This window comes from Microtus ochrogaster, chromosome 15, assembly GCF_000317375.1.
Source record: "Microtus ochrogaster isolate Prairie Vole_2 chromosome 15, MicOch1.0, whole genome shotgun sequence".
In the NCBI taxonomy this organism is placed as follows: Eukaryota; Metazoa; Chordata; class Mammalia; order Rodentia; family Cricetidae; genus Microtus; species Microtus ochrogaster.
Genome location: NC_022017.1, coordinates 18006215 through 18021213, shown reverse-complemented (window position 1 = coordinate 18021213; position 14999 = coordinate 18006215). Strand labels below are relative to the sequence as shown.

The 14999-nt window shown below is 40.9% G+C and overlaps 1 protein-coding gene and 1 long non-coding RNA gene across 2 annotated transcripts in view; both read right to left on the bottom strand.

Annotated features, from left to right (window-relative positions):
* Nucleotides 1-14780, bottom strand: part of LOC113456743 — a 23408-nt gene extending 8628 nt beyond the window's left edge. Inside the window, exons 1-2 of the long non-coding RNA XR_003377490.1 lie at nt 14519-14780; nt 13062-13200 (exon numbers count right to left, since the gene is read on the bottom strand). This is a non-coding gene — a long non-coding RNA (uncharacterized LOC113456743). The remainder of the gene's footprint in view (nt 1-13061; nt 13201-14518) is intronic.
* The window catches only part of Yaf2 (YY1 associated factor 2), a 68556-nt gene that overhangs the window by 52791 nt on the left and 766 nt on the right, over nt 1-14999 (bottom strand). The window contains 1 exon segment of the mRNA XM_005354491.3: nt 14794-14957. Coding sequence (XP_005354548.1) covers nt 14794-14957 — 164 coding nt within the window.

The following is a 14999-nucleotide window of genomic DNA, read 5'->3' as shown; positions in this document are numbered from 1 at the left end:
GTCCTGAGTTCAATTCCCAGCAACCACATGGTGGCTCACAACCACTTGTAATGAGATCTGGTGCCCTCTTCTGGCCTGCAGGTGTGGAGGCTGAACACTGTGTACATAATAAATAAATAAATCTTTAAAAAAAAAAGAAAATAAGTGGAAACAAGTTTAAGGCAATACCATAATGAGATAAATAACAAAGGTCTCTATAGTTCCTATGTAAGATGCAGACAGGCAGTGAGAATTTCAATTAATACTCTACAATCATTAGTGACCGACACACATTAAATACGCTACACTACACCCTTTACCACTTTTACTCATCACCAAAATCTCTTAGGAAATAAATGGCAAGGTGAGGATTTAGACCAAAATGTGACTCTTGAACAAATGGTTCCCTTAAGAAGAAAACATTCTAGGAAGGAAGGGTGAAACAAAACCAACATTCCTCCAGAACACAACCATCATTTTAGCAGAGAATGCTTCCACGTTTGCTGCTTAACACTTCAGCATACTCTGTTCTTCACACACACTACTGGGGTGCTGCTCAGAGAGTAAATGTTAAACTTACTGTTCTGGTCACGATGTCATATGACAATCGACATGGCTAGACTACAAAGTCCATTTCTTCCTGCTCTCCCCCTCCTGACACACACAAGCAGGAGGAAAGGGAAGAGGAGGTGTAAGGACAGGAGGAAGGCAGGTAGATTAATCTGTGAGAAATGACTCTTACGTTCTGACAGCGTGGGTTAGCACACTGGGATCCACGTGTTTTGTACTCAGGACTACTGCTGTACCAGCACTGGCACACCTGACTGCTTTAGCTAACACTTTTAAGAATAGGCCCTGTGCTAAGAACTTTATGGTTACTACTTTCATTTAAAACTAAAGAAAGTATTTTATAATCTCCATTTTTAAAAATGAGAAAAACTGATAATAAAAAGTCAGAAAATGGTAAAATAAAAACAAATTTAAAAAGCTTACAAGAGGAGAAAACAAAAGAAAAAAAATACTCAAATCTAAGAGTGGAACTCCAGCATCTACAACTTAAACACCATGCTGCTAACTGCAGGGAACTCTTACAATTTAGATTCTTTCAATGTTTGCTTGCTGTTCGTTATGACATTAGAGACATGTAAGAATTAAAAACAATAATGCATGCTACCACAAGTCTAGGTGGACTGTGAAGAGCAGGACATTTTCCACCTTGGCCAGAGCAGTAACACTCCCCTGCTGATTCAGAAGACTTGCTAAAACTTCTGCTAGTATTTCCTAAGTGAATCAAGTATGGTGCCACAAGCCTTTAGTCCCAGCAGAGGCAGGCAATCTCTGAGTTCCAGATCAGCTTGGTCTACAAAGCAAGTTCCAGGACAGTCCGGCTACACAGATAAACCCTGTTTTGAAAAACCAAAAGCATTGTGTCTGTCAGGCACTGAAATAGCCCAAACAAGTGGTCATGCTTTATCTAAATTAAATGGCTGTGATTGGTCCAAGCAATCCTCCCTCAGCTTCCCACAAGTTGGTATTACAGATATAAGCCTTCATGTCCTGCTCTTTGGTTCCTATTAATAGGAAATATGTTTTATGTTAGAAGTTACCAATAAATATCTAGAAGAAACCCTTAAGATGCTTGCTAGGGAGTTTACATTTTACCTTAGCTAGATAAAAGACCCTAGACCCCAGGTACTTTAATCACAAATTAACTAGCTATTGGCCTGGCCTGTCTCCACACAGTCACCTCCATCACCAAAATATTAGACTATAGCCTTAAGTCCAAACACAACACAAATAAAAGAAAAACACAGTGAAGACCTCATTCTATCAGATTCCCAGCACTACCAATTGGTTCTCTAGGACAATACTACCAATATCTTCCAAATGCAGCTGAAAATCCCAAAAGGAGTCTGTACCCAACAGTGCCCTGAACTCATTTAAGAACCTGAACACCAAACTCCTACCACAAATCTCTGAGTCTTTCCTCTGAAGACTGCCTGAGACCTCCTGGAGATCAAGCAATCACAACTAGCATGTCCCAGGAAATGAGAATGCATTCAAGGCTCCTGAAAGAGCCCTGCCAACCCTAAAATCCTAGTTCTACAATTTTCTAAAATAAACAGTATTATCAAATGTCTACAGAATCTTTTAAAGTAGATGATTGTCAATGATAGAACAACTTATGTAACAATAGGAAGACTAGAAATCTTAAGAATCAAATAAAACACTAGAAGTTCAACAAATATTTGGTTAAATGAATACTTTCTTTAAAAATCATAAGAACATAATTTTATTACAAACTTTAAATGGAATAATTTTTTTTTTTTTGGTTTTTTTGAGACAGGGTTTCTCTGTAGCTTTGGAGCCTGTCCTGGAACTCCCTTGGTAGACCAGGCTGGCCTCAAACTCACAGAGATCCGCCTGCCTCCGCCTCCCGAGTGCTGGGATTACAGGCGTGCGCCACCACCGCCCGGCTTAAATGGAATAATTTAAGGAAAATATGAGTTTTAAACCAAAGGTTTCATTAAAGGATTTAGAAGAAACTTTTGGTTTAAAATCTTTGAATGAGGGGGCTGGAGAGATGGCTCAGTGGTTAAGAGCATTGCCTGCTCTTCCAAAGGTCCTGAGTTCAATTCCTAGCAACCACATGGTGGCTCACAACCATCTGTAATGAGGTCTGGTGCCCTCTTCTGGCCTGCAGGCATACACACAGACAGAATATTATATACATAATAAATAAATAAATAATAAAAAAAATCTTTGAATGAGCAGGGTAGTGGTGATGCACACCTTTAATTCCAGCACTGGGGAGGCAAAGGCAGGTGAATTTCCATGAGTTTGAAGCCAGCCTGGTCTACAGAGCTAGTTCCAGGACAGCAAGGGCTATACAGAGAAACCCTGTCTCAAAAAACGAAACAAAACAAAACAAAAAGGCCTAGAATGACAGCTGACACCCCAATGTTGCATTCCCACTAAGTGACTAAGTGTAATAACACTCTAGATAACCCTGAGACACAATAAAGTGACATTTCAGCTAGTTTTATAAACTCTCTACCAAAGAAGAAAGAATGAAGAGACCAAGCAGCAGCCAGAAAACCTGCTGAATATCTATCTGGCTCTGGCACCGTGCTGTGACTAGATACTCCTCCTTCCCAACCACAGAGACTAGATTAAGGCAAATGGAAGGCTACCTAGGAAGGGACTGTGACCAAAGTGAACCAAAAATAGTAGGAAAAAAGGTCATTCAAACTAACCTGGCAACAAGAAGCTGTTGACATGTCCTCCAGAACAGTGAAAGCCACCCCTTACTACTTAATGCTATTTGTTTTGACTGCATGTATGTATTTGCACCACATAAAGGCTTAGTGCCAAGAAGGTCAGAAAAGGACACCAGATTCCCTAGAACTTGAATTACGGATGGTGTGAGTGCCAGGAACGGAATCCAGGTCTTCTGCAAGAGCAACAAATGCTCTTAACCACTGCCACCTCTCCAGTTCCCCATGGACATCCACACACACACACACACACACACACACACACACACACACACCAATGAAAAAATACCTTAAATTGAAGAAGTCACTCAGGAACTTAAAATTTAGTCAAGGAACATAATACATTTCAAAAAATGTCATAATTTTACTGTTGTCATTTTTAGTCTACATAATTTTTTGTTTGGTTGTTAGGTTTGGGTTTTGTTTGTTATTGTTGTTGTTGTTTGAGAGAGTCTCTCCTCATATCTCTGGCTGTTCTGCAACATGCTATATAAACTAGGCCAGCCTCAAACTTACAGAGAGCCTTCTGCCTCTGCCTTCCAAGTGTTAGGGTTAAAGACATGTGGTACCATACCTGGATCCAGACTATATAATTTTCAATAACTGAATAATAAGACCCCAAATATTGCAAATGAGATCATAAAAAATAGTAACTTTCCAAACTACCCTTTAAATGGCTCAGAGGTTAAGAGCACGGATTGCTCTTCCAGAGGTCCTGAGTTCAATTCCCAGCAACCACATGGTGGCTCACGACCATCTATAAGGAGATCTGGTGCCCTCTTCTGGCATACAAACATACATGGAAGGAATGTTGTATACATAATAAATAAATAAATCTTTAAAAAAAATCAGCAAAGGCAAAAGTTTTAAAAAAAATAAAAATAAAAATAAAATAAAATAAAATAAAATACTAAGGGAGAACCTGCAGGATAGCTTAGCAAGTACAGGTCCCTGTTGGGCAAGCCTGATGCCCGAGTTATCAACAGATAAGAAAAGAACCAATTCTCAATGGTTCTCTTCTAACCTCCACGTGGACACACACACCAATAAGTCAGAGAATTTTTTAAACATTAAGGTTTTCTATACAATATCATCCTTATTTTTAAGACAATAGAAACTTATGAACTAAATAATCTGATAAAAACCTTTTAAACGTGATCTTAAAAATGTTTGGAAAACTCATTAGTCAGAGAAACAAGAAAAATTAAAGAAATGTTAATTGGAAACATTTAAATATCTAGAATGCTCCAGGTGCTTTCCTAGTTTGGGAGGACTGAAATGAATAAAACATTATCTGCCCTACAGAGCAGATAAACATCTCAATAATTTTACTGCATTTTGATGATTCACTAGGAATAATTACACAGCACAACCACACACTCACAAATTTCAGTGTGGGAAAGGGTAAAGTGTTCTTCAGCAGTACCCGCTGAGAATACTTCAGTGACACCTCACAGAACTGATTAAGATATCTGTGCTGCCTGGATAATTTTACACAAGCTAAAATCACTGGGGAGAAGGGAGCCTCAGTTGAGAGATGCTACCATTAGATCGGGCTATAGGCAAACTTGTAGGGCATTTTCTTAATTAGGGATTGATGTGGGAGGGCCCAGCTCATTGTAATGGACCTACCAGGGCATGTGGGTCCTGGGTTCTATAAGAAAACAGGCTGAAGCCGGGCAGTGGTGGCATATGCTTTAAATCCTTGCACACGGAAGGTAAAGACAGGTGGATCTCTGTGAGTTCAAGGCTAGCCAGATCTACAGAGCAATTCCAGGACAGGCCCCAAAGCTACAGAGAAACCCTGTCTCAAAGAAACAAAGAAAAAGAGCGCGCGCAAGCAAGCGAGCAAGCAGACTGAACAACCCGTGGAGAACAAGCCAGTAAGAAGCACTCTTCCATGGCCTCTGTATCAGCTCCTACCTCCAGATTCCTCCCAGTTTGAGTTCCTGTTCTGACTTCCTTCAATGATAGATAATGATGTAGAAGAGCAAGCCAAATAAACCCTTTCCTCCCCGACTTGCTTTGGTCATCGTGTTTCATCACAGCAATAGTGATCCTAACTGAGACATATACACGGCAGGAAGTGAGGTTAGGAAAATAATTTAGGAATGACTTACTGTGGATTTGATGTTATGGAACTCTGTTGTCCACACCTGAAATGGCCATTGCCATCTTTGAAATCACAGAACTTGTGACTTCGACTGAGATCTTCCTAGGACTGGGCTCACTAAGTTTGGTCCCATGCCAAAGCCTCAGTGCCTGCTGAGCTCCTTAGTGAGATGGTCTCTACCAGGTACATGAGCACTGAGAGAATCTAAGTGACCTAAACCAGCATAAAAATCAGGCTCCAAAGGTGGTGAAGATAGTGCTGGAATGATAGCTCAGCAGTTAAGAGCACTGGTTACTCTGCCAGGGGACCCAGGTTCAATTTCCACATGGCAACTTCTATAGCTCTAGTCCCAGAGAATCTGACACTCTCTTCAGGCCTCTGAAAGTACTGCACGCATGTGATACATGCAGACACGACAAACACCCATACACATAAAATACATTTGTAAATGAAAGAAAAAATTAAAAGTGCTAAAGCAGTCAAGAAGGCCTGTCATGATGGCCACTCAAAGACATGTGTGATGGGCTAGTTTCTAGGAGAAATGCTAATAACCAAATTGAGTACTTGTGAGCCTCTGGGAAGCTTCAGTGAAGGTACAAAGGATTAAAAAAGAGTAAACTTGTTCCAGGGGTGGGCAACTGCTCCCAGAGTATCCTATGTACTCCCCCACCCTGGGAAGTACAAACTGCTCTCCCAGTTTGGGATCTTTCAACACTCAGGTGTAGCCAATGAGAAAGCAGCAGCTAGCAGTAGTACTGCCTGCTTAGAGCCTGTGGAGTAAGCAAAAGCACACCTCCTGAGGTGTGCCCTACCTCTAGCCCTACCTCGCCCCTGGGGAATGGGAGGTGTCAGTTAGCCTCAGTAGCCCACCTGATACACACCTGAGAGGAGGGACCTCAATTAAAGAATTGCCTATATCAGACTGGCTGTGGGCATGTCTGTGAGGCATTTTCTTACTTGCTAATTGACATCAGAGGGCCCAATTCACTGTGAGCAGTGCCATCCCTGGGCAGAGGTCCTAGGTTATAAGGTCAGTAGTGGAGCAAGTCACCGGGAGCCAACAAGCAAGCAGTTTTCTTCCAGGTTCCTACCTCCAGTTCCCTCAATGACAGACTATACTATGTAAGACATAATAATCCTTTTTGTCCCAAGCTGCTTTTGGTCAGTGTTTTATCTCAGCAACAGAAAAGCAAACCTGGACAGGGACGAGGAGTGGGGATGCACAAGACACAGGGAGTTCATCCATGACCATGGGTTAGAGGAAAATAAGTAATATTACCTATGGAGCTGCTCTATCCAAAACTACTCTTGAGAAAACTGATGCAAGTGATGGGATCTTTCATGCTGTTCTGGACCCTGCTGCCCATGTTTTCTTCCTATTAGCTGCTGAAGACCCACTGGCACTTGCCTCGCTTCAATTACATAAAGCCTGAATGTCACACAGATTTAGAAGAGAATCGTGAAAACATGGAAGAGCAACTAAAAGAGCACAAATGAGAAAATCAATTCACATAAGGCACATGGGCCATGGACACTGCAAAATTCTTGAGCTTATGGCTGAATCAGTGCCAGTAATAAGGTAACTGAAAAATATCCACAGCTGTCTATGCCTAGAAACTTTAAAACCATGGTTAAGAATTTTCATGAAGGTACCCTGCATGGATGAAAAAAAAAACAAACACTTGTGGAAGTCACAAGGTTACTGGATAAAAATTCTAGTGCCAGGCTAGGAGGATCACTGAAGCTACACAAATCAAAAAGGCTACTACTGGTGCTGTAAGTTGCATGCTAAACTAGATGTTAAGACTCTACTACTGAAAACATCAAGAACTTTGGTTGCAGGACATGGGGAATCAGGATAGGCTGAGTCCAAAGCATACTCCCGACTAGCTATGATTTGTAGTACAGACAGGTACTACAAAGGCTGCTAAAGAATTGCCCAAGGTCTTACTCAGCAATGTATCCTGTATGCTAGCACCATCAGTATGCCAGGCAAGCTGTGCCCACAGGTGCAGAAGTGTCATGACTGGTAAGAGAACACTCAACCACCTTCCAAGGCCTGCTCCAGTGAAGAAACTTAGGTTTGGAACTATAAGTCAGGATAGGGACCCATGGCTGAGAGGTCATAAAACCTATGGAGAAGCTACTGCTGTGGTTTTGCTAAATGGATATGATGTGCCCCATCAACCTGCCTTTTATGTTTACGACCATGGATTATGACTGCTGTTGGCCCTGGTCAAAAAACCATCTTTTTGTAGGGTCAGATTTCTGCAGAGACTCATCAGTAGTCAAAGTGCTGAGGATAAGTGACACTTACCATGAATAATAGCTCAATGCTCCACCCTAAATAAGAGAAAATGCCATCAAGGCTCAGGGACCATGTGGAAAGGGGAGCACAAGGATGAGATCTAAGAGACAGAGGACAAAGTAGATGCTGAGGACTCTGTTCTCCAGCCACCGCCATCCTGAAATCAGTGCGGCTGCACAAGACTTTCCTAACTGAAGGGGCGACAGTCCAGGAATCAAAGATTCGCAAGCCACCCTTCTCCTGTGTGAAAATATACAAACACCTGGTAGAGGGGGGTCTCTTCTTGGGGGTGCATGCTCCTCTACTGGTTCGCCCAGCTAGCTGTAGAATCGTGTCTTTGGTCAGTTATTGCCTCTCTCCCTGAGGCAAACAGAATCAGGACTACTGAGAACAGCACGGACAGCTGAGCGCCATGCTTTGGTACTCATCGTTTATTTAGTTGCCAATTTTTTTAAACATACAAGGACCAGCATCAGGGTAGGTTTAGTAAAAGATGTATGCAGCATTTTGAGAAAGAGATCAATTAGTCTAATATCACATTATCTCATGGAAAAAATGGCACAGGATTCTGAACTGTAATAACAGAAATGAGAAACAAGCCATGGAAGATTGTACACGAAAAATAAAAGTAAGTTTGAGTCAAGGTTAAGACAATGATTGCTTCTAGCTTAGGTCCTAGAAAATGTTTATGACACATACAAGGTAAAGAATATAGAAAAGTCAAATATGACTAGGTTAAAAATTAATTTCAGAGACTTTCTAGGAATAAGGGAGTGTTGGTGATATCAAAGAAGAAATATTTTAATTCAAAAACAAAAGCCACCAACACGCAAGACCAAGAAGGTGATACTTCAAAGAAGACAACAGTAAAGTCAACAAGTTTTAGCAGTTAAGGCAGACCATCATTTATCAGACTAAACAGGAAGTACAACGAATATCTGCTCAAGTCAACCTCCTATGCAGGAAACACAGGCCTGTAAAGCTATGGGCCAGCAGTTCAGTTTTTGGTCTCAGGATTTTGTCACACTCTCAAAAGCTACATTTACATGGACTTTGTAAATATTCACTTATTTTTATTTTATGAGTGTTTGACTGCATACATGTATATGCTCCACATGCAGGCAATGCCCAATGAAATCAGAAGAGGTCACCGGATCTCTTATTAGCAGCCATGTAGGTACTGGAAATCAAATCTTGATTCTTTGGAAGAGCAGCAAAGCACTCTTAAGTTCTGGGCCATCTTTCAGTCCCTGTTTATGTGTTCTCATCTATGTATATTGTTCTGGAAATAAAAACAGACCAAGCTCAGTGACAGAGCACTTGCTTTACCACTGACGAGACCTTGCTTTCTATGTCCAGAAAACACAAATACATGTTTGCTAGTTTATGTTTAAACACATCACATTTTAATTAAATGATATATTCTTTATAAGGAGAAAGAACCTCTGCATTTCCCAAAATAAAGATAAGTTTGTGTATAGTGATTTTTTTTTTGGCACACTTCCCACATCTGCTTAACCAAAGTGTGTTCTGTCATACCTGTCCATGCATTTAATTTCTTGCACTACATTATCTTGGTCCAAGAACATGAAATATATTTAGGCTCCAAAACATATGTAAAAGAAGAAGTTGTTTTTTCTTTAAAAAAAAAAAAAAAGAAGAAGAAGACGACGACAGTGTCTTACTTCACAGCCCAGGCTGACCTCAAACTTGCAATGTCCCCTGGCTACTTCCAAAGCACTAGACCAGAAAGCATGTGCCACCACACTCAGTCTCAACTCTGCTTCTTCAAGGAATTATAAATTTTCTGTTTTCCAAGTAGTTATTTCTTTTTCTTTTTATTGTATGCATTCGTGTATTTCCTACATGTATGTATGGCAAAAATGCTGGCTTCCCCTGCAATGAAGTTTGACACTTGTGCTGGGAGTTGAACCTGGATCCTTTAGAACAGCCAGTGCTCTTAACTGCTGAGCCATCTCTTCAGCCCCAGTAGTTATTTCTTAAAGTTAGTTGCAATGGAAAACCTAAAAGCACCATCAACTAAGTTTTCAAGATATTTCCTCAAAAATCTGTCTATTTTGTACTTTGATTATCCACGTATGGCTCTTTAACACCATATTGCATTGATTATCAGGAAAAAACAGTTCACTAAGTTATACAGATCTTCCAAATATAGAGACAGTTCAAGAAAATACCAGAAATTACATTCACTGATATCATTACTTATCTTACCAGACAAAAAAATATGGAGAAAAGCAAAACGTAAAACGGCTGTATACAAAAACTTTTGAATATTCAGAAGTACCAAAGCTCATTATTTTGATTATGGGTTTTCAATTGGCTTATATCACTGATAAAAAAAAAACATCATCAAATTTTTTCTTGACAAGGACAAACTCACTGCGCTTACTTTCAGAAAATACCTGTGAAAGACTCACATCTGAATAATTATGATCGTCCAGGTTGCCTTTAAAGTGAAAGCAGCCCTTCACATAAATGAAAACAGCAAGTTGGACTTTCACCAGAGGCAGCACAAGCATCTTCCTTTGTCAAAAGCAAAGCTACACATGTGCTTCCCGTTTGGTCTGACTACCTGTTACCTGCTTCACAGGAGCACTCTCGGGTGGGGAAGGGCACACTGACTACAATGGCATGCGGTTCTGCTTTGACTCACACTGAAACGAACATTTTCACATTTCACCACACAGTTAACAGTAAGAAGGATGAACAACAGCTCAGTGCTGTTAGGAAAACAGCTTGGACGTCACAGATTAACTATTATAAAATAAGAAGGTTCCTCCTTCCGCATTCTGAAAATTATTACTAGATACAATCCAAACACTTAATCCCTTTCACAATTTCCCTACTAAACAAAGAATTTGTATGAGTTCTTTAACCCAAGATAAATAGAGGATAAGCCCTTGAGAATAAGTACCTAAATAACAAGTGAAAGTGTTCTTCAAGTAGTGGAGGATAAGAAACTATGTTTCAACAGAAAACCCACACCATTAGATGGCCCTTGTTTTGTTTTTTTTATTTCTATACCAAGTGTCTATAAAAAACTGGTACCAAACCTCAAACTAACAAACAGAAAGCCACTGTGACAGATAATAGCTACACTGTAAACACTTTCGCCTGATATAGGTAGTTGCTATAGAATTTCTTCAAATGTGTACTTTATAGTTTATTCCTACTTTATAGAAGCTGAAATAACCGTTTACCAAGAGTCAACTCCTAACCATAATACTGTGTTAGCTATAAAGTATACATATTTTAATAGGTAATTTTATCTCTTCCGTTCACACTAAAAATATAATACCTCACATAAAGAATTTATTTTTTATTTATTTTCTGAGTGTTTTGCCTGCATTTATGTCTATATATTGTGTATGTGCCTGTTACTAAAAGAGACCAGACGAGGCCATCAGAGCCTCTAAGACTGGAGTTACAGATGGCTGTAAGCTGCCAAATGAGTTCTGGGAATGGAACCTAGGTCCTCTGGAAAAGCACCTGTGCTCTTAATTGATGAACCACCTTTCTAGCCCCTTACTACAAAATTATATAAAGCCCAAAGTGTTTCTCACCCACAAAACACTAACAAAAGCAAAGAAACTACAATTTCCTCACTACAGGGAGTACCTATCTCAGATCTGTACAACCAAAGACACTAGAGAAACTTGGTGAAAAGCTCAAATGAGACATGGAGTTATCAGACTCCTGCCCACCATAAAAATCAGCACTTTTCTACTGTGACATCTTCATATCTCCCCAAAATGAGACCAAGAAGACACCTACCCTGAAAAATTACATTACCAGGCATGCCCGAATGCCTGTAGGACTAGGATGACTTACGAACTAGCATTAAGACAACAGTTCAAAACCAAAGAATAACTTTGTCACTTTTACTTCTAACTATCTGCTATCCAAATTAAGCAAGAAATTGTCCATTCCTACATGAAGATATTCATCTTAATTCAATCATCCAGCAGTTAGTACCTTCCAAGGCAATACTTAAACACTTTCCTTTCTATTATGTTTCTTAATACTTCCTTACTACTGAACAGTTCATTTCCTGAAGTCTCCAAGTTTTTATTATAATACTCACTTTAAAACAGCCAGCTGTATAAGAGACTAGGCAGCACCTCTTACAATGTAGTGCCTGTTTTTTGGGATTTGGTTTTATTTGTTTGTTTCCTTTTAAAATACTCCCTGTCTGAGGGGGCTCATGCCGGTAATCCTAGCACTCAAGAGGCTAAGACAAGAGGAATGCTGTGAGTTCAAGGTTAGCCTGAACTTCAGGGCAAAGCCAACTCAAAGGAAAACTGTCTTTTTGACCTCTATCTCTGTTAACATAAAAGATAATATAGAAATTTAAGATCCTTGAACTATCTTCTTGTGCATATTCTAGATTTTTTAAAGAACTACACAAATTTAAACTAGTCATAAAATACAAAATGAAATTCAATAATAGAAATGACATGTTATGTCCAATCACATTTTATTCTGACATACTTGATAAGTATATAACCACAATCAACAGAATGATATAACCTACTGAAGATGGAGTCAAAGGAAACAGTCATCTGTTCTAATATAAAGCATCTCAATCAGTTGCTTAAAAAAAAAAAATTACACATGATCCAGCTCGAGGTGGCACATTCCTGTAATTCCAGCACTCTGGAGGCAGAGGCAGGTGGATCTCTGAGTTCAAGGCCAGCCTAGTCTATAGCGCAAGTTTCAGGACAGCCAGGGATACACAGAAAACCCTGTCTCCAAAAAAAGAAAATTACAGATATATATATAAATACATATCTATTCCAGTACAATTTTGAAAGAAACACCATGAACCCACCTTCTGTAGTGACCTGACATTTCAGATGGTTTAGGCTTAACCCCACCCCACACTTGGCAAATAAGACAGATTCGGTTCAGAGGCCTTCCTGACCCAAGGGATCCAAATACAGGTAATGGTCATACAAACAAGGCTTTGGCAAGCTGCATCCCTAGGCTCTGCAGCTACCCACTCCTGCTGTGGTCCTTGCCAGCTTTATTCTTTAAATCCTCTAACTGCTAATAAAGATGTCAACTGCGGGGAATCATTTCTTCCAACCACCAAAACTTTGGTTTTTCATCTGTGTTCTGCGTCCTGAAGGACAAGGACATACTCGGCACCTAATCATATCTACTTATTAACAATGACCTGTTCTGCTGCTCTATCTGAACATGGATTCCACTCTCAATTTCAGAAACAGCAGAAGGACAGGTAACAGAAAGCAGAGAAATGAGAGCTTTTATAGTCAATTTATGGCCAAAGTCAAAAGAGAAGAGATAACGCAGAGAGAGGAAGGAGGAAGCCGAGAGGGTCACAGTGCAGAACACTTACTTTTAGGAACAGAGTGTCCCTTAGACTTCTGGTGAGTTGCCCAGAGCCTCTTCAGTTTCAATCCAAATGACAATGCTTCTCTGAGTCCTCAAGTAATGTTTCCACCACTAAAAATTGGATCTACAAGAGCTCAGATATACTGGTGAAAAAAAAAAGTGTCAGGGGCCCCCAGGTAGGCCTCTGAGCCAACTCCCCTGTGCACTATACTCTTCATCCAGATGCCAGGTATTCAGCCTGTTGCTTCTCTTCCGAGTGTCACCACCTACTCTATTTCTCAGGGCACCTCTAACCCCAAGACTAACTGTAGAGTAGGACACCAGCTCCCCCCCTTCCATGCTGTCCCTGCAAATAAACAAACAGGCCCTTCTAATTCCAGCATTTTTCTAATAGTGACAAAGGAATACGGGGGACAAAAAAAAGCAGCAATATAGCAGCAGAGATTAGGATTATAGTAACTGTCTCTACTTCAAAATGCCTGCCTCCCAAAAAAGTCAAATGTTCTACATATTGCTTATTTATAAATACGTAGATATACAATTATATATGCTAAGCCATTCCCAGCCTTACAGACTTATAAAGATACATCCTGCTTTTCAAAACATTTAAAACAGGAGTTCAAAAATAGCAAATAGTTTCTCTTTTTAGAACCTTTCCTGTAACTTACAAGGTATTTTAAAACTTGCTTTTTAATGAACATGAAACGCTGAAAATGTTACCTAATGTAAATAAGAATTTACTGTAAAAGCCTATTGAGATTTACAAGACAGGTGTGCTAAAAAGCAACTAGGATTGTAGAAACATTAAAATCCTGACACATCTCTACACTTAAATTTTTAATAAAATTCTATGAATTGCATTCAAAACCAAGATAAGTCATTTTTAGAAATAACTTGGACTACTTAGAATATGTCAAAATTATATAGGGGCTCTTTTTCAAGCAACAAGAAACTTCCCAATGTTCTTACTGTGCTAAAGTGTATTTTAAAAGGCTTCATAGGCATCAAAATAAATACTTTATCTAAATATTGCTCCAAATCACAAAGATTCTAGAAAGTGAATTCAAAGGCTCCAAGTGCAGACAGATGGAGAATGTCACTAACTCTGAATTTCCTAGACTTAATCTTTGTGTTTATCTTTTAAAGACAATTATGACACACAACAAATTTAAGGCTCAAAACAGGCAAAGATCACGTTAACAAAAAAAAATCGTTCAAGAGATTCAGATATTCGGAGTAAAAAACGTGTTCCTGAGTTCGCTTCTCAACTACTTCACTGCAAAATATTACAGAAATAGAACAAAAACAAGACACAAAACCTTAGCCTGACCCTTCCGGACATCCGTCACTAAGAAACTTTAACCTATTCCGATCCTACAACGAGACACTTTTTTCCCCCGAGGGTCGAATGACACCGCGGCCTTTCCTCCACCCTCTGCCCCCACCCCTCTGCACACTAACAACAATGCGGCCGACGTCTCCGTGCCAGGCTGGGAAGGGGGCACCGCACCGGCCGCGCACAAGAATCGCAGCCGCCAGCGACCCCCTAGCACCATTCATCCTCCGCAGCGGTACCGCCGCCGACCCCTTCGCCGCCGCGAGCCACGGCGGAGCTGGGTCGCGCCCCACCGCGGCCGCCGCCTGGCTGGCCGCCCCGCCGTCCCCGCGTCACGCGGGGGTGAGGGCGCTGGGAGTGGGGTGGAGGAGGACGCCGGCCGCGGGCGCGCGGGACTCACCGGGTGGAGGTGCCCTTCCGCACATCACACATCATGCACTTGAAGGCCTCGGCGCTGTTCCGGAAGGTGCAGACGCTGCAGTCCCAGTAGCCCTCATCCGAGGCGGGCTTCGGCTGCCTCTTCGGCCTGCAGGACACAACCGGACACGACGCCGCAGCGCGGGGTCAGCGGCAGGCCGCGCCCGGCCCCCGTGCCCCGCCCCGCCC